We start from the raw sequence: 25,466 nt of genomic DNA on the forward strand, positions 1-25,466 counted from the left end.
TACAGAACTCAACTAAAGTAGTCCTGTCATGTTGTGCTGTCCTTTAAGTCATTTTTATGAACAAACTCATTCAAATCGCTTAATCGACTGATCCTTTTTAGTTCACCTGCATTCAATAAGCATGCTGGTCTTATGGTGACCACTGATATGGAACCTCTGAGTTTTATTAGCCGGAGCAGTCAGAATGACGTAGTTGTTGTAATGATGCCCTTGTTTTTTTCCCCCAAATAAGCTGGATATGGTTAAAAAGTTTAGTAACTGGCTGCTCTAAAAGCTTTATTTTTTAAAAAAGATGTTTTTGCATCAATTTGTAGTTTTCTATTTGTCTCAAACCTGTTTCTGACCTGATTCTCTTAGTCCAGCTCTGGTCCGGCCTTTGAAATTGGGCTCTACCTGCTCCTTTCCAGACTAATAGCTATTAAAAGCTTATGGCGAATGTCAAGTAGGTCAATGCCTGCAGGGCCGAATTCGACCCAACGCCACAATTTGCCCAGCCCTCAAGAGCCAAAACAAGGATATAATGTCATAAAATAGAGTCATATGTTCTTCTAAAATGGTTACAACTGGGAGAAAATGGTAGTGACGTTATACTATCCGAGCAGTGTGCCCTTTGTAAGAAAATCATTAAATAAAAAAGTATTTTTAAAGACATAAAAAGTGACCCAACACAAAAATGAGTCTGACACAGTTAAAAGTTCTATGAAAAGCACATTCATACCAAAAACTATTCTTATTGCCTTTCTTACATATAAAGTAGAAAAAAGCGAAATTCTAATGATTCATTGCATTTTTTTTTTTTTCAGAATCTTTGATTGTTGATTTCTATCAACTGATTGTAGGAATTACTGTTTCCGTCAGGAGCCTGCAGTGCTTTAGATAAATTCTCCTGAATGAGTAGCTCATGGAGTAATTTGCTTATGCTGGCCCCTTGAAGTATGGAAATCTTAGGAAGACACCACTATTACAGTTGTTATTCTTATAGGAATAATGGCTCTTACTTTTAAATGAATAGGGATGCAAATACCATCCCAAATAAACTCTCACTGTCCTTAGCCAGAGCAGCACAACATGACAAGCAACTGAGTTCATGTTAAGGTTGTTTTATGAGAGCTGAATGCTAGTTAAAATGGCTTACAAGCATTAAAAATAAATAAATAAATAAATAACTAAACTAAAAACCCAGGTATGTTTCTATAGTTAGTGAAAAAAAGACAATGGAGATACAGTTTCCCCTTAAAAGAAATATATCAAAAGGAAATGAATCAATTTCAAGTATAGTAAAAGCTTCCATTTTTTTCTTCATGGTGCAAGGTTATATGCTTCTTTCACAAGAACCACACAGCATAGCTTAATGCTGAAATAGAGCAGGGAAAACTCTACAATGAACAGAATAAAGGATGATAAAAAGCCAACTCATCATCATTTACAGAGCCTTTTCTCGGCAAGACACACCCAGACTAACTGCCCATTTCCCCCCAAATCCTTAGGATTATCTAATAGGTCATCATGTCTGCTTGGAATACAAAAGGGATTCGTGGATCAGAGAAGCTGCTGCTGCACTAAAGCTTTAATTTCAGAATGCATTGTGTGAATACAAATTTAAAAAAGACTGCAGCTGTTAGACTGGAGATGATTATCAACATATCAGAAACCTGCTGAACTGAACATATCTGAAGTGAAAATCTACATGGCAATAATAACAGATTCAATGTGAAAAATTGCAAGTGTTTATTTCTCAATTCACTGTGTTCTGCTTATCTCAGATTATTATAGATGTAACAAGTCTAGCAGCAATATCCAGACATCCTTCTCCCAAGCAGCATTTACTAGCTCACTTTTGAGGATCCAAAATACACTATATTGCCAAAAGTATTTGCTCACCCATCCAAATTATTGGAATCAGGTGTTCCAATCACTTCCATGGCCACAGGTGTATAAATTCAAGCACCTAGGCATGCAGACTGTTTTTACAAACATTTGTGAAAGAATGGGTCGCTCTCAGGAGCTCAGTGAATTCCAGCGTGGAACTGTGATAGGATGCCACCTGTGCAACAAATCCAGTCGTGAAATTTCCTCGCTCCTAAATATTCCACAGTCAACTGTCAGCTGTATTATAAGAAAATGGAAGTGTTTGGGAACGACAGCAACTCAGCCACGAAGTGGTAGGCCACGTAAACTGACGGAGCAGGGTCAGCGGATGCTGACGCGCATAGTGCGAAGAGGTCGCCAACTTTCTGCAGAGTCAATCACTACAGACCTCCAAACTTCATGTGGCCTTCAGATTAGCTCAAGAACAGTGCGCAGAGAGCTTCATGGAAAGGGTTTCCATGGTCGAGCAGCTGCATCCAAGCCATACATCACCAAGTGCAATGCAAAGCGTCGGATGCGGTGGTGTAAAGCACGCCGCCACTGGACTCTAGAGCAGTGGAGACGCGTTCTCTGGAGTGACGAATCGCGCTTCTCCATCTGGCAATCTGATGGACGGGTCTGGGTTTGGCGGTTGCCAGGAGAACGGTACTTGTCTGACTGCATTGTGCCAAGTGTAAAGTTTGGTGGAGGGGGGATTATGGTGTGGGGTTGTTTTTCAGGAGCTGGGCTTGGCCCCTTAGTTCCAGTGAAAGGAACTCTGAATGCTTCAGCATACCAAGACATTTTGGACAATTCCATGCTCCCAACTTTGTGGGAACAGTTTGGAGCTGGCCCCTTCCTTTTCCAACATGACTGTGCACCAGTGCACAAAGCAAGGTCCATAAAGACATGGATGACAGAGTCTGGTGTGGATGAACTTGACTGGCCTGCACAGAGTCCTGACCTCAACCCGATAGAACACCTTTGGGATGAATTAGAGCGGAGACTGAGAGCCAGGCCTTCTCGTCCAACATCAGTGTGCGACCTCACAAATGCGCTTCTGGAAGAATGGTCAAAAATTCCCATAAACACACTCCTAAACCTTGTGGACAGCCTTCCCAGAAGAGTTGAAGCTGTTCTAGCTGCAAAGGGTGGACCGACGTCATATTGAACCCTATGGATTAGGAACGGGATGTCACTTAAGCTCATATGTGAGTCAAGGCAGGTGAGCAAATACTTTTGGCAATATAGTGTAGGTGATAAGCAGTTATACTCTATCCAAGGGGCCCTTTGATTCACCCCGAGATCCTCTCCCAGTGGGATATGTATCTGGAACCTCAGAAGGAGGTGGACACTTTGGACATAGATTAACTCCCCAACATGAAAGAGCTTTATCCTCATCTCCATACAACCCTACTCACCCTATGGATAGAGCTCATTTAATTTTGCATCTTGTATATCTTTCTTGTCTTCTGTTTTCTTTCAGTTGGTCATGTATACTACAAGTTTTGGAACGTTTCCCCTATAGCCCGACTGGCACATGTTGAACAAGAATATTGACATGGTTCTGTAGGCTTTATGCTTTTCCCAAGTCTATTTATGGTTAAATATAAAGAAAGTGAATGAATTAATTTATCTGAATACAGCATTAGTTTAAAAATATATATACTAATAAGGTTAAACACACCATCCCTTTACAAATTCTTTATTAGATACCAGCTGTTGAATAAACATTGATTTTCTCTACAACTTTATCATAAGAACCTGGTTAATGTAAGTGTTTGTCTGCTTCAAGCAAAAGTATACATTTCAATCAAAGGTTCTTAATGACAAAATTCTGGTTCTACAAAGGTGTAACCAAGCCATCCAAACAATATCTCATCTTTTAAGAAACTAAACCTTGATATTTTACCATGAAAACCACAAATAGGACCTGTGACAAATGAATGGTCTGCTAGGAAGAAGTGTATCTATCAGTGCAAACACTGCTCTTGCTTTGGATAAACATGTACTGGGTAGCAATTACACACTTTGCCTCATTCCTTATTTTGGCTGATAAACTCCTCAAAATACCATAGGGGACACAACTTTAGCCTTATCTAGTCCTGAAGAAAAGAAATCAAACATTACTTGAAACCAAATTCCCATGACCCTCATCGGGAATTCCACCAGGATGGTGGTGTTTTCAAGCATGTCTTGTATCTGCCACAATTAAATTAATATAAATTCAAGTATACTTTATTAATACATTGTTGTTGTTACTCATATTATAAGCGTTTATTTAATGAATCCTTGCAGGTGTTGATGACTATAAACAGAAAGAATGTTCTACGGTATGGGTCTTTGTCAGGATTTAATTAGTTCAACTTGCAACTTGCTTCTTTCTGAAAGATCTCACATTAGCAATAATTATCAGTAGAAGAGAAGGCTTGAATTCCCTCTTTCCTTTCCTTGAATTCCCTCTTTCCTTTCCTTGCTCATGCTCTGCTGAAAGGTATAGACAGAAATGGGCGATGTTTTGTTAGTTGGAACGTACTTTTTAATTTCCTTTGTTAAAATGCAACCTCGCCCCTGTGACATTAAGAGGTGTGTTTACCTTAAAACCCCCAAAATCTTCAGAATCTCAGTGCAAATCTGTAGATTAGACACTTTATTAAAGCTATATCTATCATTGAGTTGAGCATTGTTTTCCCTTTATTAAATGAGCAAGCCTGCTGCTATCTGACTAGGTCCTTGTCATTCTTCTTTGAGTTTCAAAGTAGAATATTTCAAATTAGAACAGAGTTTGACATTTACCTTTTTTGACTATCAATATAAAACTAACATTTAGTCATAATGGACACCTTGGCTCTTCAGAGCAAAAAACAAAAAAAACCAAAAAAAAATCTTAGCTGTGAATATTGTACAGTTATGAAACGAGCAAGCTCTCCAGACAGTATATAAATTCTGATTATTCTGCTGATGGTAACTGTGCATATTTTCCTCCATCCACAGCTGCTACATAACCATGCACAAACTGAAGGAGGAAACCATCCGTAAAAGATGTAAATTAAGAACAAAATCAACAAAAAAAAATGACTGTTTGCCCTATACCCCCAACTGTAAATTGATGAGGCTAATGTATGCCTTTATACAACACATTGCCCATTAAGAAAATAACCAATCAATAAAACAGAAAAATAAATTAACCAACCATCAGGGATGAGCCTCACCATTGGGTTTGGAACATATTTGGAAGGAGGTGTGATTTGATATCCCAGAGAAAGTGAATCAGATGTCAATCTCAGTATGTGTTGTTGATGTTCAATGTCAGTTGAGATGCATTTAAGCTTTGGGTACTAAAGGATAATAAAAACAAATTATTACACAAAAACCTAAGCAGATTTGATTTCTGACAGTCGACCTCAAAGTGATTATTGATGGGAATCACTGAAGCATTTATGCAAGCTAGAAAAATAATATAAAAAATGTTTACTTTGGGAAAGAAGTCTTTTATTTTACTGAACTAACAGCAATGTCGATAAAATACTAACTTAGAGAGGTCCCTAAAATAATTAATTAAAATATATATTTATATATATTTTGTTCTGCAATTTACTAAGCAAAATCCTTTTTTTTCCCCCCCAAGGTAACTTAGGGCATATCGGAATGGAGATCTTTGCACAAGCTGTCTATACTTGTAGAGTTCTTGAGTTTCCTTTTCTTTAGCTTACCCCTTGTAGAGAAAATCTATTTTATTATGGCCAGGTATGTAATGCAATGCACTCTAATAAGGTCCCTATATCCTTTGCAGGAGGTACACCCACAGCACATAGACCATCTATTCTAATTAACACTGTGCAAGGGATACCTTTACAAATATTCATTATTTGTTTCATGATAGATCCAACTGGAGGGTGTATTTCAAGAAAGCCAAACAAAGCATTTTCCCACAAGTTTTTCTGATGCTTAGGATATTAAAAAAGGTGAAACAAAGAACGTGGTACTGGTATTTGCGTATACACCCTACAAATAGGAGTCCTATATTGTGATAAAGTGAATGGATAGGGAAAAAAAAAATAGTCAGATATTTATGTATTTGACCACCAGTTGTTTGACTAATAACACATGACCAAGAGAAATGTAACCCCTTTTGATATGTAACTTATTCATTGGTGGATAGCTATTGTCAGTTGTTCTAGCAGTTGTGGATGGTATTAAAGTCATTATGAAACCCAAAAATAAGAGGAATATGAGCCACTAAAGTAAATTATTACACAAATATGGTTTAAACTAAAATGACACAGGTGAAATCATATTATTTCCCAAAACACAACAAATCATTTTGTTTGCATTATGGTGAAGTTGTGGTCATATATTAACAAGATGATGCCTAATTCTCACTTCTTTTTTTTTTTACCTTGCAGTCGGAGCTCAATTGGCTCCTAAAAATAAAATCCAGCCAATATTTTCTCTAATTATGAAAGCACTTACCTGTGGAGCAGTCATGGCCCGTCCAGTTGGGATCGCAGCTGCAGGTTCCTGTGTCTGCCAGGAAAGCTCCATGTCCAGAGCACTGGTCCATGCAGGAGGCCCTAGGGCTTTCACATCCTGGCCCTCCCCACCCAACAAAACAGTGGCACTCTCCCTGGACACAAACGCCTCGGCCCGAGCAAGTTGGATCTAGGCAGTCCACTAAAAGCGTTTTGACACACAAAAAAGAGAGTGTTAGACACACAGTCACCTGCTGTTTCACTCTTTTCATAAGCATCCTGGCATCTTTATTGGAGCTTGAGCAGAATGACAACTGCAGTGGGCTACCGCTCAAAAGCAGCAGCAAGCAGCTTAGCACATGAACAATGGGGGTACAGAGAGAACAAACAGAAAATGCCATTTTTCTAGAAATCGGAGAAAAGATTTACATAGAAACAAATTAAATGGCTGTTTGCTCAGTGGGTGTAATGGCACAATCCTATATGTTCAACCCACACTTCTACTGGCATTCTCCATTTACTTCATGCGTAAAAAAATCCTCAGAAGGAGTAGTTTTGTTCATTAAATGGATAGCTGGGAAACATGAAAACCACATACTGTATTTTTCAAAGTAAATAAAAGTCTTTAAGCAGACTACTAGAGTAAAAACAATCTTCAAGTCTAGTAGGTGCCTTTTATTAGTTTTACTTTGCTTTAATATTTTTGTTTATAGTGATGACTTCATATGAAAATATGTTTCCCATAAGTTTGCCATAAGTTTCTAGTTTTAACTTGACAAATGTTTAAAATGTGCTTTGCGAATGGAAGGTAATGTGCAATGTGAAGTAAAGCCTATTTTCTTTATCACTTTATCACTGGCTGTGTTTTTAATGAGCAACAGTTGCAGAGGCGTATAATCACTATATCAGCATTGTAGCTATAGAATATTTGTGTACACAGATGGCAAACGGATGCCAAGTAGGAGCAATGTCTAGCCTGTGAGAGCAGTAGGCCACGCCATGGCAGGTCTCCTTTATCATGACAAAAAAAAGGATATAAAGGCTGCTATAACCAGACAAACGGGATCTCTCCCCTCTTAGCAGATGGTTTGGGCACAAGGCACAGAGATCAGAGGCTAACTGACAAGAAACTCACTCCTGGCAATTAATCATTGCTGCTGAAGGTCACACGGAAGAAAGGTAAAAATGTTAAAGGGCCCTCATGCACATTCTCTCCTACTCCTTATGGCTAACACTCCACCTAAAATAGAATGGGAGCCTATGGATGTCACAAACCCCATTTATCAAAGTCCCAGGGTCCATTTTTCATCTTGAAATGAGAGCCTTCAAAAGTTGACAAACACAATGGCTCCTTCAATCTTATCTACTCAAACCTTATCTAGTGACAAATAGAGGTGGGGTTTTCCCTAGATTACCATCAGAATTTATGCCTGAACATCAGACAATAAATGCACAATTATGTTGCCTCATATGCATAGTTTATACAAGCAAAGTCACATAGGATGTAGAAGTCGCAGAGCTTTGTCTATTCACATACTTCTAAAGACTTCAAGCTGTGAGCTCTAAAAGAAACCCAACCCCCATGAGTACCTGATTTAAATTTCTAGCTCTAATAGTTTAATAGACGATGTGAGCTACAGTCACATTACATGAATTTTTATTGGGTAAGGCCCAGTTATAACTTTGAAAGCAAGCACCTTCTTCACAGTTCTCTCCTTTGTAACCAGGATTGCAGATGCAGGTTCCAACAATGCAGGTTCCATGACCACTGCAGGTGATGTCGATGCACTGGCTGGTGGGAACGTCACATTCGGAACCTTTCCAGCCACTGTGGCACATGCAACGCCCTTTGAGGTACTGGCCATTCCCACTGCACAGGACTGGACAGGCAGCTGAGGAAAGATAAAAAAGGACCAGTCATACATTTAAATGGAGTAATCACTCTCAAAAAACACCAAGCCGTATAAGGAGGTAAAGTGTTTCTGTTGTCATTGAACCACATCAGATATTAAGATATTGTTTTAATACTTCTCACTGTGCACACTTTGACTTGTTTGTAAAACTTGTCATCTTAAAGAAATTCTGTTTAGTTTATAAATGCTGTCTAAATGCTTCAAACTGTATTTAGATAGTATTCTGCTTACAGAGCTGACTTAGGCCCCCAAATATGGTTTTAGCCACCTCTTGTCAAACCTTGAAGCTCAGATGTTTCATAAAGGGGCTCATTTTAAACCAAGCAACAATAATAATTAGGTTTCTATTTGAAAAAAAAAAAAAAAAAAAAATCCACTCGACTTTAAACCAAATCTCTTTTGTTGCTCTAAAAAATGTCTAACATTCCATTCAGCCGGGCTGGTTGCTGCTCTGCTTCATGAGCATAAAGTTTGGTCGGTGCAAATGAATAATTAATGTTGGTTGTGGCAACACAAAATCCACAGAGACGAAAAGAAGCAAAATATTTACAAATGTAGGATATAAATAAATTACATTTTAAACAGATGAATAAATGAAAACTCTTATAAAGACCCTACAGAAACTTTGGGACATTAACATGTATGGTAGTTAAGATTAAATTGATAATTAAAATGAAAATCAGATTTAGAGCATCATTAAACTAATGTCTAAAACACTAACATCAGACATTAAGCATTAAACACTTCAATAATTTAATGCTGTTTTTTATATTTAAATTATACTCTAGGGTATAGTATCTAAAAAGACAAATATACAGCAGAAAAAAAAACAAAACAGGAACTATTAGGAGATACCTGTTGTGTCCTAAATGGAGCTCAAAGTTTTTAAATTGTTATATTATATAAGCATTTAAGAATACGTAAAAAGAAATAGATAAAAACATGATGTCAGGACGACAATACATGCTCTGAATTACAAATAGAGAAATTTGGGTAAACAGCTCTTTTCATGTAGCTATAGTCTGACGTATGAGAGCTAAGATAAATCTGTCTGAGTAGAAAGTCCTGTTTTCTTTTGTTTCCTATTGTGTGGGTCAGCTAGTTAAATTCACTTTATTTATATAGCACCAATTCACAACCGTACTATACAGTCAGATTGGTTCAAAGTTTTCTATCTTATTATTCTAACAGAATTTAACCTCTTTGTGAAAAAAAAATTTATGCTGTAGGCAAATAAGTCAATAACGATTCTTCCATATTCTAATCAACAATAAAACCAAAATAGAAATTACAAATCTGTATCAGAATGTTTCATTAATGTGTAAGGGGTGCCAATAAGTGTAATAGTTGTTATATATAATAAATTCTACTATAATATTCCCAAAGGCAATAAACCAACAATGCAGTATTTAAGAAAATAAACATAAAATATTAACTCTGTGTGGAAAAAATAACTAATTCGGCTTTGTATCATAATCAGTGAGGTTCAGATAAATGCTACAATATGATAAAATGCGTTTTCCCAAAGCACAAAAGCCATAAAAGGGATCATCATAGTGGCATAAAATATATCTGAAAGATGTAAATAAATGAAAGTATTCGTGAAAGCGACTCACCTCGCCCACAGTCAGGCCCTTTGAATCCTAAAAAGCAGTGGCATGTTCCAGCAACACAGTCACCGTTTCCAAAGCAGTTACTGGGACAGTCATCAATGGAATCTACGAGTGAGCAATCAAGAGATTTTCTGAGTAGTGTGATTAGAAAAAAAAAGGAGGAAAAACAATTTTCACGCCACTCATTTCCTTCTGCTGATTATTTCCCTTTGCTAATGACAGCGATGAGCACACGCTCCATCAGCCTCGACATTTATATTTCACTGCATGCAACACATTTGAGTGTTACTTATGTTCAACACAAATGGGCACATTCATGACGAGGGGGAACGAGTTGTGATTACTTATGCTTCTGACCAAAATGACAAATAATTTCAATTCTTAAAACTCTCAAATTACCCAACTGTTGAACAGGCAAACATTGCAACATTTGTGAATCCTACTGTAATTTGATGTGCTGATTGCAAGATGATGTCAGCAACAGTGGAACATTCACACATCCAAACAAGTGCTTTGTGTTTTTGTTGTGCTGTCAGCAAAGGTATAAATGAGCAGAACACTTTTAATTCCTCCTTTGCCTGTTCATCAAGTGCTTTATTTTTTAAACGCAACACGTAAAGCAGCTATGGCTATTGCGAAAGCAACTCCAGAGATACTCTGGATTGTTTCCTTGGCATTTTGTCTAATTGCAGTTGGACTGTAATCAAATGGGTAATATGAAACATACTCTTGATAATTAGTATTAAAGAGAATTGTTTTTCCTAAGTCAAAGGTATAGTGGAGGATCTTCGTGAAGACCCGCCCTCTCCACTTAAAAAAAAGAGCACATGTACCCGCATGTACCCGCTCTCGAGAGGGAATTAAATGGAAGAGCATGCACAAGCCCATTTCTCCTCATGCATGCTCTGTTTAAGTGTTGCTGTTTGCATCACTCATACAAGCTTAGTTTCCAAAAGAAAATTTGCAATTTTTCCACAATGTCAGACTCACCACCGGTAAGTAAAAATGGGGACGAGCATGTAGGAAGGCCTTATGAAACCATATCAGCAGAATGATTGACATTTCAGAGGACCGCTTATTTAGATGATCCATCCAGAAATAGAGCATCCTCCACTATAGTACCTTTAACAGTAACTTTAAATTATAATTGAAAAACACAGTTGATGAATACATTTTACATTTTTAAGTGTAATTTAAGATTAGGTCAAATTAACATGAACAAAAATGATTATGAAATTGAGTAAAATTAATGTGAACATATCTTTAATGATCTGCACCGTAAAAGTGTAAGGAATCTGTTTGTAATAATCGGTTGGGTGTTAAAGCTGGTTTAATTTTTTTGGAGTTATACAATTAAATATGTTCTCTACCAATACTTTCAGTTCTTTAAATTGTGTTACTTTGAAAAGTTGTTTTCAACAATCCTAATAAATTATGTCAAAATTCAATTTCTTTTCAGATCCAAGTTTCTCAGGATCTTAAAAGAGCAGGCAATTGGTAAATCAATATCTATGACAGAAAACTTTAGCCTTAATCCATGAAAAAAAATGCATTTACTCATATGGGAACTACAGTAGAGCAACAGTTAGACTGGATGGAATCTTCAGATATTGAAAAGTATATAAAGTATGCAAAAGAAAATTTTTAGCATATTGTCTTTTCATATTAAACTGGATCTTCAGAATACTTCATAAAACTCCAGATTTATCTTGCATCCAATACTGTGTAGAAACCTTGAATATTTTACATTTTGATGTATTTCAAAGTCAAATAGAGGCAGAGTGCTTCTCTTTCTTAAAATGGTAGAAAAATCTTATTAACAAGGAAATTCAAGATTCTCTTTTCTAAAAAAAAAACACAGAAGTCCATTATTTGTCTCTGAAATATTTTCTAATATACTGCCATAAAACACTTAATACAGCACTGTGCTCACACACTTCCATTTATTAGAAACAAGACCGGCCAGTGATCTCCAAAGAGAGCAGCACAGCACTGAAACATGATGCTCAGTGAATTAAGTCTGAAATGGTCCTGAAAAAATATCCAATCTTGTCCACTGCCCTCAGGCAGCAGAAACTCCAGGGCTAAAACTTATTGAACAAAGAATCACTTGTACTACACAAATAGCAAGAAACTGGAGCCATGGATTCAGCTTCCCTTTACCCCGGAGAGTCAATCATCACTAAGGATGCAATGGAAGACAGACAGAAAAAGACAAAGACAGTGAGGGAGAAAGAGATACAGCCATACCAGAGACAGACTGTAAAGCCACAGAGGAGGGGGGAGGCTGTTATTGTGCTCTAGGCTTCCCTATGCCACGTTGGGTTAGTTAAGGGATGAAGGGAAGACCGTCCTCTGATGTAGTGGAGGAACTGGCTGGTTTGGTGGGCTTTGATTGCCTCCAACCAAAATAAGTACACAAGGAGGAGAAGGATTTTTGTGAACAAGGCTAAAAACATCAGCAGCGTCCTTGGGTCACAGAGGTCAGGGTTACAAAAGATATGTTGCATGTGTTCGCTCAGCATTAGAAATTCCCATTCGTGTTTAAAATTAATTATTGAGAATTCAAAAGTGCAGATTTTTGCAGCGTTTTGGGCACAATTTCCAATAGTCTCAGTTAGTAGTCATTTCGATGTTCTGCTGATGGTTCCTAACTGCAGTGACATGTGGATGCTGACAAGTCTTCATCAATCCATTTTATCACCTGCCATTTGTTTACAGTTTTTATCCAGCATGAAGTTAACCCCCCACTGTCAGGTTTTTTTGTGCCCGTTAACATTCATTCATCTTATCGTTATAGGACATTTATCAAGTCAGTCTTAACTTTCTTATTAGTGCCATAACCACTTGATCAGATGGTCATGTTAGTTTATATGGATACTGCAAGTGGGGCTGAATTCATTGTATACCAGACAATCATACCAATTAGGTTACTCCATCTGCTGTAAAGACTAACCATGCTTTTTTGGGGTTAATTCCCCATTAGTCTTGTTATGTATAAGGTACAAAGTATAAAGAAAAAGCACTACAGGAATGGCCTTGTCAAAGCTGCATTTTTCTTTTTAAGTCTAAGTGGCGTTGTCATGTGTTTACATGTCTATGCATTCTAAATTTTCAGACCCCTTTTTGAAATTCAATTCAATTAAAACATTTTTATCAATCTCAAAAAAAAAGGAAACATTGTTATTTATATGAAAGGTTTATTTTTAATGGGTAGTTGTTGATTTGGTGGCTATAGGCTGGAAGGATGTTCTGTAGCTGTGTTGCACAGCAGTTATGGGGAAGCATCTAAAGACACAGTATGATGCTACCAACACTGTGCTTATCCATATAGTAAGCCTGGTGCTCTTGAGGTGGTCTTCATGATACTGTTTTGCTACTAACTATTATCTACTAATGTTTTCTAGCAAATCTCTACACCCTTTAAAACAGCAGAATATTATCGCAATTCAATAACAGACTTTCTGGTTGCACTAGGTTTTATTTTCAACTACAAATGTTAGTGATACACCAATACAGTTTTTTTCCCGATCTAATCTGATTCTGATACCTGGGCAGGGCATATTGACCAATACCCGATACCATCAAATACTACTTATGAACAGTGGGGGTAACGCATTACGCATTAGTTACACAAGTAACGCATTACTGTAATATATTACGTTCAGCAGTAACTGAGTAATATAACGCATTACACATTTAATTTTAGTAATATTATAACAGTTATCAAGGTGGGTAAATGCATTACAATCTGAGCTGAAACGCCCAAGGCCAACAGCTTTAAAAACAACAAATCTGTTTTTTCGTGGGTGTCCTTTTAAAACAACAGAAAAAGACGGTTTTAAGAATAAAAGAAGCAAAAGAAGATGTTTCTAAAAGCAACAGAAGAAGAATACGGTTTTAAAAACAGAATAAGAAGACGGTGGCGGTGGCAATATAGCTACAATCAATTCATTGTTTCCAAATGTCTATACTATTTTGATGATGTCGCAGAAATGGATAAGAACACCACAGTGAGATGTACTTTCCGTGCTGGTGGGCGGGCGAGAGAACTGTCTAACGACCTCTAACCAGCAAGTGGTCGGAAGACGATGGCATGAGCAAATCTAAACAATGAAAGTTGGATTTCTTTAGACCTGTGAAGATGTTTGATCAAGGACAAGAGAGAAGGCTGGTGGTTGAGTATGTTGTAGAGGATGCGTTACCTCTTTCTACAGCTGGGTCATAGGTGTTTAATACTAATCCTAATCTTGACAAAAAGCTTGTTCAAGAAATCCCTGTTTGACCAATTGACAAAGAAAAAAAAACAATCTCTAATGTTGTAGCTCTGTAAACAGGTTTCCGCAGATAGTTTATTTAACTTCTTGACGCACAAATTTATATTTAATTAAAAATATGTTTTTTTTAGCCTTTTATTAAAAAATATTCCACACATTAATTTTGTAATACCTTATCCTTAATGCTTATTTTGGCCAAAGTAACTAAAAATGAATCAGTAACTTATTACCTTACAAAGATGAGAATATTGTGAAGAAGTGTATTACTTTCTAACATAGGTAACTTTTAATATGGACAATATTAAATTTTGGAAATATCTTTCCAACACTTCTTATGAATGAAGGAACAAGATAGCTTGCCATTTGAGTAAAGGCATCAGGCTTGACATAAACATTGTTAAAAAAAGTTAAAAAGTGAAACCAGATATAAATGATCACAAGCTGCTATTGTTTATCTGTGTGATGACATAAATGGCATTGCAAACAAACAAGTGAAGTGATTAGAACACTGTAACTCTATTGCTGTGTATGATATTAACAAAAAAATAAATGACTGGATTGGCATCATTCACCAATACCCGATTAGTTAATGTCAGGGTCAATATCCAATTCCGATCTGTGGATCTCTAAGAAATATACCCACACTTCTCGTATTTTAACTTGTGATAAGTACCACTTTGTATAGGTCAATCAGATAAAATCCCACCTGAATACCTTAGCATTTCTGCTACTGTCTAAGAAATCGTGGAAAAGTTCAAGGTGTACAAACTAGGCCCTATAGTATACAGAGGTATTCTTATAAGTAAAACCAATGTACATCAGACCTAATCCTCCTGAGAACAGCCGAGGTCCAATTAATCAGCAAATATTATGAACATCACTAAAGCAAATGCTATACAGCCAGTTGAACCTGAACTGTGCTGTGCTCTTACTTTAAAAGCTGGCACAGTTTAGCAGATTACACAGTGCCCACGTCTGTTGGCTGTGATTCCTCTGAGAGCAAGGAAGGGAGGCCATGAATATCTCTTAGCCACACACTCGACATAGGCCAACGCATAAATCACGGATTCAAGCTAAGCTTCATTGAAATTCATTACCCTTCATATCAGGGGAACTAACTATTGTGAGTCTCTCCAGTCGGCGAGGACAGAGCTGGGCTCAGGAGCTGGTGGTTTAATCAGCAACTTGCCATGCTCTCAGAGGATGCTCAACACCTTTGAAAGATGGCTGGCTGCAGATAGAAAGCACCTCGGTGATGGAGTGAGTCAGGGTAAAAAGAAAGACAATGCTGCTGGGATTTACTGTCTTTACTTTCACCAGAAATGTAGGACTAAATGCATGTCTGGCACAAGCAAGGTTAGATTATACATTGCCATGGAGCAACCTAGATCAAAGATGTTTTATCTCTCAGATACACTGCTGAAACCAGAAGTTTGTGTAAATGCTGAAATGATGATGTGAATAATTTGAATGACTTGATTACTGAAATTCCAAGAGGCAAATGATCTGCCTGGAGGCAATGTTGAATTCGCTTTAACTATTCAGTGCACCATGTTCCAGCCAGATAGCTATATTTGCACTCGGACAACACTGTCCCTGCCGCTAATGACAGCCTATGCTGGAGATATGTGGTTGCGAAAAGCTATAATCAGCTATCGAGAAAAATGCCATAAGGAAATAAGAAGTAGCAAAAGAAAGTACAGCAGTGAGATCACTTTAAACAAAAAAGAAAAGACAACCCAGTATCTGTAATGCAAAACTGAACAAGCATTCCATAGCACATCCTTGACGCCTCAACACCTGAGCAGGAAGCATCAGCTGTAGCCCTTTCCCTCCACCCCACGGGACTCCCCCCTGATGTGCTAATTGGCAATTAAGTTGCCTGTTGATTTTCGACTCGGGCTTTGAAAGCACACCAGGAATATGTATCTTCCTGATGGAACATCTCCATATACAACACCTCTGCAGGTAATGAACATAGAAAACAGAAAGCAAGGTTTGATATTTAAAATGCAGTTTTTTATTACGGTATGCTTAAATTTGCTGTTTAGCTTTACATAAGCAACTGCAATTATCGTTATATTATTTTGCACTTTAACCAATACAACACTAAATGCAAGTGTCCACTCCATGCACTTTTTTGTTTGTTTTTCTCTCCAGATGCAGCTAGCACTCTATTGTTATAAGTTAAAGCTACAGTGTGTAATAATTACAGGGATATAAAGTCAGAAATTTAATATATTATACATAACTATGTTATTTATCATCACCTATGAGCTCAGCCTTTTAACCATAATATTTGCGTTGCCTTAGAATTCGTTATTTATAATTACATAGGAGCGGGTCTCGCAGCCATGGAGGCTGACATCTTTGCGCTACGGCAAGCGCAGAGGCAACAAACTAGCGATTGCGAGATCTCCCATGACGCTCAAAAATAACTACGGCAAGTTGAGAGAGATGAACTGAGACGGTACTGAACAGTAGATGGCAGTATTATGCCTGAGAAGCGTTTAGTCTGCCTGAAACCAAAGAAGAAGAAGAAGCAGGTATACTGCGCCTCAGTAACAAGAAAGGTGAACAAGGCGGCAGGCGTGAGTGACTTTGCAAACTGTTTGGCACTGTGTGGCCAAACATCAGACGAATGGAGGATCATGCCTACTCTGTATCACAACGAAAAGCGGCGGACACCGAACCCCCGTCATCTAAGAAGCGGAAACACGACGAGAATAAACGCAAGCGTGACAAGAAACGGCAAAAAACACGGATCAACATTGGCACGGCATTTACACGATGGAAGTCACTGATGGAGGAAAAAGGTTTTCAAAGTGACGCTCAAGTTGCCAGTTTTCTCTTGGACAGGTAATTAATCCTACACACACAATTGTCTAATATCACTGCAGTTTTTGGAGTACAGGATGCTCAGACCTGTCTAAAACAATAACATGCTGCGTGATGATGCTGTTACTCTCCAGTATACTTATTCAGCAACGTCCCTGACGTTTCATAGGTAATGATTCAGTAATTTTCTGTAAAATAATTTTCTGGATATATACCTCGGTTACTTCTCTCCGGCTCCTTTGGAGATCTTCAAGCCTTTCCTCCTCTGCTCTCACCCCGCTGGCTCCCCTCTCTCGCCCGGCCCTAGCTGCACGGCCTCCCTGCCCTCGCCCTCGTCCTCTCCCTCTTCCTCGCGTTGTAACCCCCGTGCCACCAAAATGACTTAGACTCTGTAAACGGGGAATATATATTCTTCCAGCGAACACAATCTCGCTGTTAAACTAATGACTACAATTACTTCGTCTGTTTATATCACCATGCAAAGCAGCTCACCAAAACGTCACAACGATGTAGAAAAAATAACGGGTATATTTATTATCTTAAGTCTACATGAAATCTATACCCTACTCAGACTAATGAAATACTATCTGTAAAATTATCAATGTAAACAAACCTCATCACTTGAGAAGGTAGGTGATGTGGACGTCGTGGAAGAAATTTTGTCCCGTAACGCTCGCCGTACTGTTGGGGGGGAGAAGCGGTGGGGGGGAGATGTTCATGTTGCTGCGGTCTGCAGTCTGACCGCTAGATGTCGCTGAAAATTACACACTGTAGCTTTAACAAAAAGAAATCTCATTTTTTTTTTTTTTACTTCCTGTTCTTAAGGTATTGCCTTTCAAGTGTACAATAAAGACATGCTAAACTATTGCATTTTAAGTAACAAAATTATTTGTTATCGTGCATTTTCCTATTAATTAAAAAATACGTTTATGTACGGGAATAGAAAAAAATCTGAAAAATGTGCAATTTTATAATCTGAACTTTGGCTGTAGCCTTGATATTTGTAAACATCCTTTGAAACCTTTTGGCTCCTTGTCTGACTTTCAGTCGGGCATATCCTTCCTTGTTTTAGGTCAGTTAGATTTACCAAAGTCATTATACTCTTAATCAAAGAAATGTTGATACATTCTCTCAGTAATTGCTCTTAAATTGTATGACTTTTGTTCTAGTTTCTCTTCACTTCTTCCACAAGAACCGGACAGTAGTGTAAACAAAGTTTAGTAGGAGGAATACTTTCCCATTTGTCTAGAAAGATATTTTTAATTCACTTTTTTCACATGCACCTTTGTGTGGTTAAGCAAGTTTTTAAAGAGCTTTGGAGCATGCTAATGTTCATTTGCCTAAATTAGACCTACATTTTGTTCTTAGCATCTGGGCTAAGTTACTTACAGGCAAAGTAATTTTAGTGCATTTAAAACTCTGCTTAACTTCGGACAAAGTGATAAAAGAAATCATGTTCTGGCATTCATAAAATAAAAAAACAGCATGGTAATTGTTATTGACCTAGAGCAGGAAATATTTAGTCTAATTTAATGTCACAAAGTGTGGAAAAGAGAATATCTGGTTTCCACTGTGCTGTTATGGTGGTAGGCAGCAAGAAAAGCTTCCATTTAATGCATGTAAAGAGCATGAGGTTGTAAAATGACACTTTTTTTTCCACCCAAAGCTGCCAGGGATACTAAAATAATTTCATTGCGAGTGTCTTTTAAACAATGCTGCTTGTGTTTCACCGTCTGCCTGTTCTGGATATTGCACACATATATTTCTATACCTGGGCTGCTCTATTTGAAGGTCAACTCCATCCCTCCACAGCTCAATATGATTCAGGCAGGCGGTGGATTCAATTTCTGCTGAAGGGCACTTAACCGGTGACCCATTTTAGAAGGGCCCCTCTGCCTCCCTCTGAGCTCCGGTGAGCAGATCGGCTCCTATACAAACGAACAGAGGCAGTCTTCTTGCTTCAACTAACTCTGCCCTACCCCATCCAATGCACTGAATACTTTATCTAGACATGTTTTCTCTTATGCAAACCACAGGAGGGCTTTGCGCACATCCAGTCAAGAAGAGCTAAGCAAAAGCAAACATGGCGCCACCTCACCAACCCCTCCCTTTTGTGTCGTATCATATTTTAAGCATCAAATTACAGTTGTTGTTGGCACAGCAGGAGCACAGTGCATCTCCTGCTCGTCTTCACTCGAGGACAGCCTCTCATCGATCTGCTGCCTGGCACAGCCACTGTCACATATGGACCGTGGCCCGAGAGCTTTTAATTAAAGAGCATGTGAGAACAGCTCCCAGCTGCCATCCCTGTGAAAGTCGACACCTCGGGCCCTCTCACACCTTGCTTGATACAGCAGCACTAATCAAAGGCGCTTAAGGAGAACAAAGAGCATCGTACAAAACGGAGTCACCTCCATAAAGAAGGACATGCGTGCAAAACACAGTGGCGTTCCACTCCGGAGTCGGAGCTGAGAAATATCTTCCCGTCTTTGATTTATGGTAAGCAGATGGAAATTGGAGCAAACCGTGATCAAAAAATGGGGACTAGCAGGAGGGGACAATCATACTTTGAATTGTATGCAAATGTTTCCCAGAAGCTGGACCCCTGATTCGCTTGGAAGACACTCAGGCTAATGAGGATATTAAGATCTCTCAACGCCCTTCTCAGTGGCATGGCGGGATCGCGCTGATGTCCTGATTTTGTAATATTCCATTTCACCTTGATTAACCCAAACTCTCTTCAACCACTGAAATCAAGCTGTATCTCTTACTTTTGCCCCAGTTCTGCACTATTTGCTGCAGGATGCTGCAGGCTGATATTATAAGGATTAGGGATAGATATTACAGGTTTCATTAGCAGGCCATGCCTGCGGCACTCACCTATGGCAGTGGTAAGGAAGGAAACAGTTTCGGTTTCTTTCCCATCATTGTAGACGGCCAGGTGCCAGATGCCCGAGTCCATGTACTGAATAAAGCCTGTGTCATGTGTAGTGATTGGTATGAGACTCCGCTGCAGAGCTGCAGGCCCCTCCAGACGGTGAACATCCTGGGCCAGGAGCCGCCGCCCATCCAACAGTTCTACAAAGTCAAACTGCAGACAGAGAGTGAGAATAAACTGATGGATGGACCACAGAAATGCCATTAGGAGTGACACATGAGACTCCGGTACTTTCAGCCCTCTTTATAGCAGAGCATCATTTGGTGAGCATGAATAACTCATCATTCCAGAGGAGCCTGAGTTAAGCCTTGACACAGCTCTGCTGGATAGACTGTGATAATTTCAAAGTCCAAATATCTTACATGAAAGTGTTGTTTGAAATTATTAAACTGAAAAATGGATAGTCGGGAAAATTAAATGTAAAGTTAGTGTTTACCAAATAACATCTGCTCTGATATGCTTCATATCAGTGGAGAGTCAATGAATACCAATGAGGCAGCATTTCGTTTTTATCCACAGAGTGAAAAGAATCCTGACTCGTGTGTTCAGTCTTTGGATGAATACTCGACTCTGGATTATTTTCTCTGAAGTGAAAATGGAGGATAAGAAGACAAGGCTGATTTTTCAACTGGAAAAAATAGTTATATTGCACATTAGCACAAACAAAAATCATGCTATGTACAATTTGCAGAACTTGTGCATCACTCAGAGCAGAAATCTGTAGTCTGCAGAAGCAAGGCGTCAAAAGTGATTAATACAATAACACATTTCAGTCTGTACTGCACGTAGATGGGAAATTAGTGAAAAGAAAAATCTAAGTATCATAAGTCCACTATCTTTGTTTGATTCATTGATGGTACTGAACCTCAAAGAAAATTGCCATAAATTTCAAATGCAACAAAGAAGGTGATTCATAATACAATAAAGACATTTATCAACCATTTTGTATTCATGACACACTCCAACATAGTAAGTCCCTTTTTAAAGACTAGTCTAATTTGTTTTCTGTAGATGAAGAGGAATGAAAAACAAAAATGAATATTACGCCATGCAGCTATGATTGTAAATGGTTTCACAGCATGGCATTTTTAATTCACCACTGTGATGAAAAAAGAGAGGAAGAAAACTCCCTTCACAAAACTGGAAGAAATACTACTGAAATATGCCACCTTTAAGCTAACAGGACATTTTAAGCTTAGCTTTAAAAGAATTGCAGGGTTCCTATGAATTAAAAATTCCACTTAAATTTTAATAAATCACAATTCTCAAATTAAGCTTTGGGAACAAGATATAGGGTTAGGGCTATTTTTCAGCTTTTTTGGCTCCTGGGTTAACTTCTACCTTCGCTATGTAAAATCTGAGTAACTTAAACTTAAATTCTTTATATTACAATATTCAACCTTCAATAAATTTATGTAGTTGAAAAAGAAAACAAATATAAAGTGATTTGTGTGTCAGACATTAAAACTATTCCCTGCTTCAGAATGCTTGTTTCCTGATTTAACTTTGGTCTAAGATCTTGTAAGCAAGATACACTATATTGCCAAAAGTATTTGCTCACCTGCCTTGACTCACATATGAGCTTAAGTGACATCCCGTTCCTAATCCATAGGGTTCAATATGACGTCGGTCCACCCTTTGCAGCTAGAACAGCTTCAACTCTTCTGGGAAGGCTGTCCACAAGGTTTAGGAGTGTGTTTATGGGAATTTTTGACCATTCTTCCAGAAGCGCATTTGTGAGGTCGCACACTGATGTTGGACGAGAAGGCCTGGCTCTCAGTCTCCGCTCTAATTCATCCCAAAGGTGTTCTATCGGGTTGAGGTCAGGACTCTGTGCAGGCCAGTCAAGTTCATCCACACCAGACTCTGTCATCCATGTCTTTATGGACCTTGCTTTGTGCACTGGTGCACAGTCATGTTGGAAGAGGAAGGGGCCAGCTCCAAACTGTTCCCACAAAGTTGGGAGCATGGAATTGTCCAAAATGTCTTGGTATGCTGAAGCATTCAGAGTTCCTTTCACTGGAACTAAGGGGCCAAGCCCAGCTCCTGAAAAACAACCCCACACCATAATCCCCCCTCCACCAAACTTTACACTTGGCACAATGCAGTCAGACAAGTACCGTTCTCCTGGCAACCGCCAAACCCAGACCCGTCCATCAGATTGCCAGATGGAGAAGCGCGATTCGTCACTCCAGAGAACGCGTCTCCACTGCTCTAGAGTCCAGTGGCGGCGTGCTTTACACCACCGCGTCCGACGCTTTGCATTGCACTTGGTGATGTATGGCTTGGATGCAGCTGCTCGACCATGGAAACCCTTTTCATGAAGCTCTCTGCGCACTGTTCTTGAGCTAATCTGAAGGCCACATGAAGTTTGGAGGTCTGTAGTGATTGACTCTGCAGAAAGTTGGCGACCTCTTCGCACTATGCGCGTCAGCATCCGCTGACCCTGCTCCGTCAGTTTACGTGGCCTACCACTTCGTGGCTGAGTTGCTGTCGTTCCCAAACACTTCCATTTTCTTATAATACAGCTGACAGTTGACTGTGGAATATTTAGGAGCGAGGAAATTTCACGACTGGATTTGTTGCACAGGTGGCATCCTATCACAGTTCCACGCTGGAATTCACTGAGCTCCTGAGAGCGACCCATTCTTTCACAAATGTTTGTAAAAACAGTCTTCATGCCTAGGTGCTTGAATTTATACACCTGTGGCCATGGAAGTGATTGGAACACCTGATTCCAATAATTTGGATGGGTGAGCAAATACTTTTGGCAATATAGTGTATGTCAAATATTTTTGATTTTTAAATGGCTATGCTCTTACAGTGTGTATGAGTTTTAGTGTAAAAAAAAAAATCTATTTATTAAAATAAAGATAAAGCACAACATCTACATATGAGACATCATAACGGTATTTAATTTCTTCAGAAAATCATATTTTAATCTCTAAAATAGAAGCATGTGGTACCTAACATGTGGTACTAAATTAAATTGAACTTAAATAATAGCCTAAAGGAACTCTTCCTTCCATTTGTAAGTGAAAAAAAAACTTCTGACAGAAGTAAGAGCTAAATCCTATTCTCCAAACTTCTAGTGATTTTTTAAAGTTGGATCCTGGATCAAATACAGTAAATCTTTCTCTCAATTTCTATTTAAAGTTTATAAACTTGCGGAATTCACCCATTGATAACCTAACCAATGCAAGCTAATAATGCAATGTATTTCTTTGAAGTTCTACTTTCAACTTTTGTAGATGCCAATTTATGTAAGCAGTTTGAAAAAGTAGAAATCATCTACACTACTTTAACTTTTTGCTGCAAATATCACTGTTTTGCATCCAAAGCAGCCATATCTTTTAAGGTCAGAGTATTCAAAGACTTCATAGGATCTTTCTGTTCAGTCTTCCAACTCTTAAATTTAACATTTTAAGTGATAAGTGAAAAAAGAATGCATATTTAAGCTTAGTCTTTCAACAATTCTTGTAGTACCAATGGGCAGAACTATATAGCAAAGTGCAGTTTATCTGTTACAGTACTTAAGCAATTTTATTACAGTAGGAGCTGTACTTAGTATTTTTTAAATAAGACTTACTTTAAATTACAAGTTACATTAGTGACATAAAAACTGTACTTGTTTTTCGCTACAATTTAAATATATGAGCATAATTTAGCATGGTAGGATTTGTTTATGTGAACTGGGATGTAAACAGGAGACTGTGCTGTTTGTCTCTCCTTACTGGTTGGTGATGATAATGCAGCACATCATTGTTTACCAAGAAATGCTCTTTTTTATTTATCCAGAGAAGTGAGAGTTATATATGCAGCTACATTTCATTCCAAAAAGCTGAATAAACCCAAATCACTGCTAAACCATCCTGCATTATCGGTGGCACACTGTATTCCTGTTTTCCTTGCAAGTTAAATGATTTTGACACAATACACTTCAGTTTGATTTTTATTTCTCTCCAAGATAGAGTGGAGACTCTTTCATAGTTTACTTATTTATTTTTTTTGAGTATTTGAAACATCTCTAGCAATGGATAGTTAACCTTTTGTACTCATTTCTGTTTAAAAGGAAGGTCACATAGCTCCATTTTAAGCACCTCTTGACTGTATGAACTTCTGAGCTGCCTTGCTTGAAAAAAAATAAAATAATAAAAAACAACCAAGGCTATGCTCGCACAGCAGGTCTTGCTGATTAATTTCTCTGAAATTTGACCTTTTTGGCATGGTCTTTATGCTACCAATTAGACTGAAAAACTGCATTTAAAATGTTTTCTAAGGGAGATAAAGTACATTTCAGTTTGTCTTCCTGCAAAAGATATGGTGGAAATTGAAAATTGACAATACTGGTAAAGTAATAACAACACAGGCAGTGAAGAAACTTGGGAATATGTTGCAAAAACATCAGGCAGCTTCAGCAGAAATGGAAACAATGGGACCACTGCAAAAACAAAAATAAAATACTTTGCCCAGGATATGATAACTCAATCAAAAAAGAGAGGACGTAGGTGAATATCTTGTCATCTGATTTCTTTACAATGGCTAGATTTTGATTTTTAGAACAAACTGAGGCACAGGAGACAGATAAAAGCAATGCTTTCTCTGCCCTAAGAGAAAGAAGATATCCTTGTATGGCATATATCAGAAGGAATAATAAAACAGTTGTGCCCACAGAAAAGATATTTACCAAAATAACAACCATAACCAAAGACAAAGCATAATATAAAGATAATATTTCAAGAATATGTGAACATTTCCCACCTGTGTGTGTGACGGAGGAAGGCCTCTTCTTCCATACACTCCAACTAAGGCATCTTTGCTGAGTGACATGTTAAACTTTAGGTACATGGGATGATCGATGAAGACCTGGGATCTCCAGAAGATACCGGGAGGAATCTGCTGGGCGACCTTGCGTCCCACGTCAATCTCCCCCATATCTATATAGCTGTCATCCGGGAACAAGGTGTCCAATTTGCCTGCATTGCACACAGAGTTAATCAGTCAAAGAGATCACATCATTAATCCAGTGAGCAGAGGAGCAGCGAGAGTTGGTCTGCTGAGGAAAGGGTCTGACCATATCATAGATATTTAATCACATTGCTGACAGCCAGAGAAAAAATATAATGAATGATCTCTCTGACCACTGGCAGTGATCACCAGTTAGGCAGGAGGAGGAGGGTAAGTAAGAAAGTAATATCAGAAAGAGTTTAATCTCACACAGTGCCTTGCAAACAGCATCATGCTCTCTGAACTTCTCAGCTTTCTCATTGAAAAAATAGCATTACTATGACTTTAGAGAAAATTACATTTGATTTGCAAATGGAAATCTTAAAAGTGTGGACTGCGTAAATATAAAAAGTAGAAAATCTTGTTAGAATTATGTAGCTCCAGATATTACATTCTCTATGGTCTCTATCAGCTTGAAAATTTTGTAGCTGATATTTTTGTCCACTGATAAATGAATAAATCCCAATTAAGGAATTTATATATATATATATATATATATATATATATATATATATATATATATATATATGCAAGACCCTAAGGTCTTGCCTCAGGGTGCT

General features: G+C 38.1%; 1 protein-coding gene across 11 annotated transcripts in view; it reads right to left on the reverse strand.

Annotated features, from left to right (window-relative positions):
- tenm4 (teneurin transmembrane protein 4) overlaps positions 1-25,466 on the reverse strand; it is a 275,962-nt gene that overhangs the window by 99,941 nt on the left and 150,555 nt on the right. For all 11 annotated transcript variants that reach the window (XM_038282836.1, XM_038282837.1, XM_038282838.1 and 8 more), the window contains 5 exons: positions 24,661-24,875; positions 19,842-20,052; positions 9,850-9,951; positions 8,018-8,212; positions 6,322-6,522 (listed from right to left, as the gene is read on the reverse strand). In XM_038282836.1, the coding sequence (XP_038138764.1) occupies positions 6,322-6,522; positions 8,018-8,212; positions 9,850-9,951; positions 19,842-20,052; positions 24,661-24,875 (924 nt within the window). The remainder of the gene's footprint in view (positions 1-6,321; positions 6,523-8,017; positions 8,213-9,849; positions 9,952-19,841; positions 20,053-24,660; positions 24,876-25,466) is intronic.

The sequence above is a fragment of the Cyprinodon tularosa genome, unplaced genomic scaffold (assembly GCF_016077235.1).
Source record: "Cyprinodon tularosa strain WSP-4 unplaced genomic scaffold, ASM1607723v1 ctg188, whole genome shotgun sequence".
NCBI classification, from domain to species: domain Eukaryota; kingdom Metazoa; phylum Chordata; class Actinopteri; order Cyprinodontiformes; family Cyprinodontidae; genus Cyprinodon; species Cyprinodon tularosa.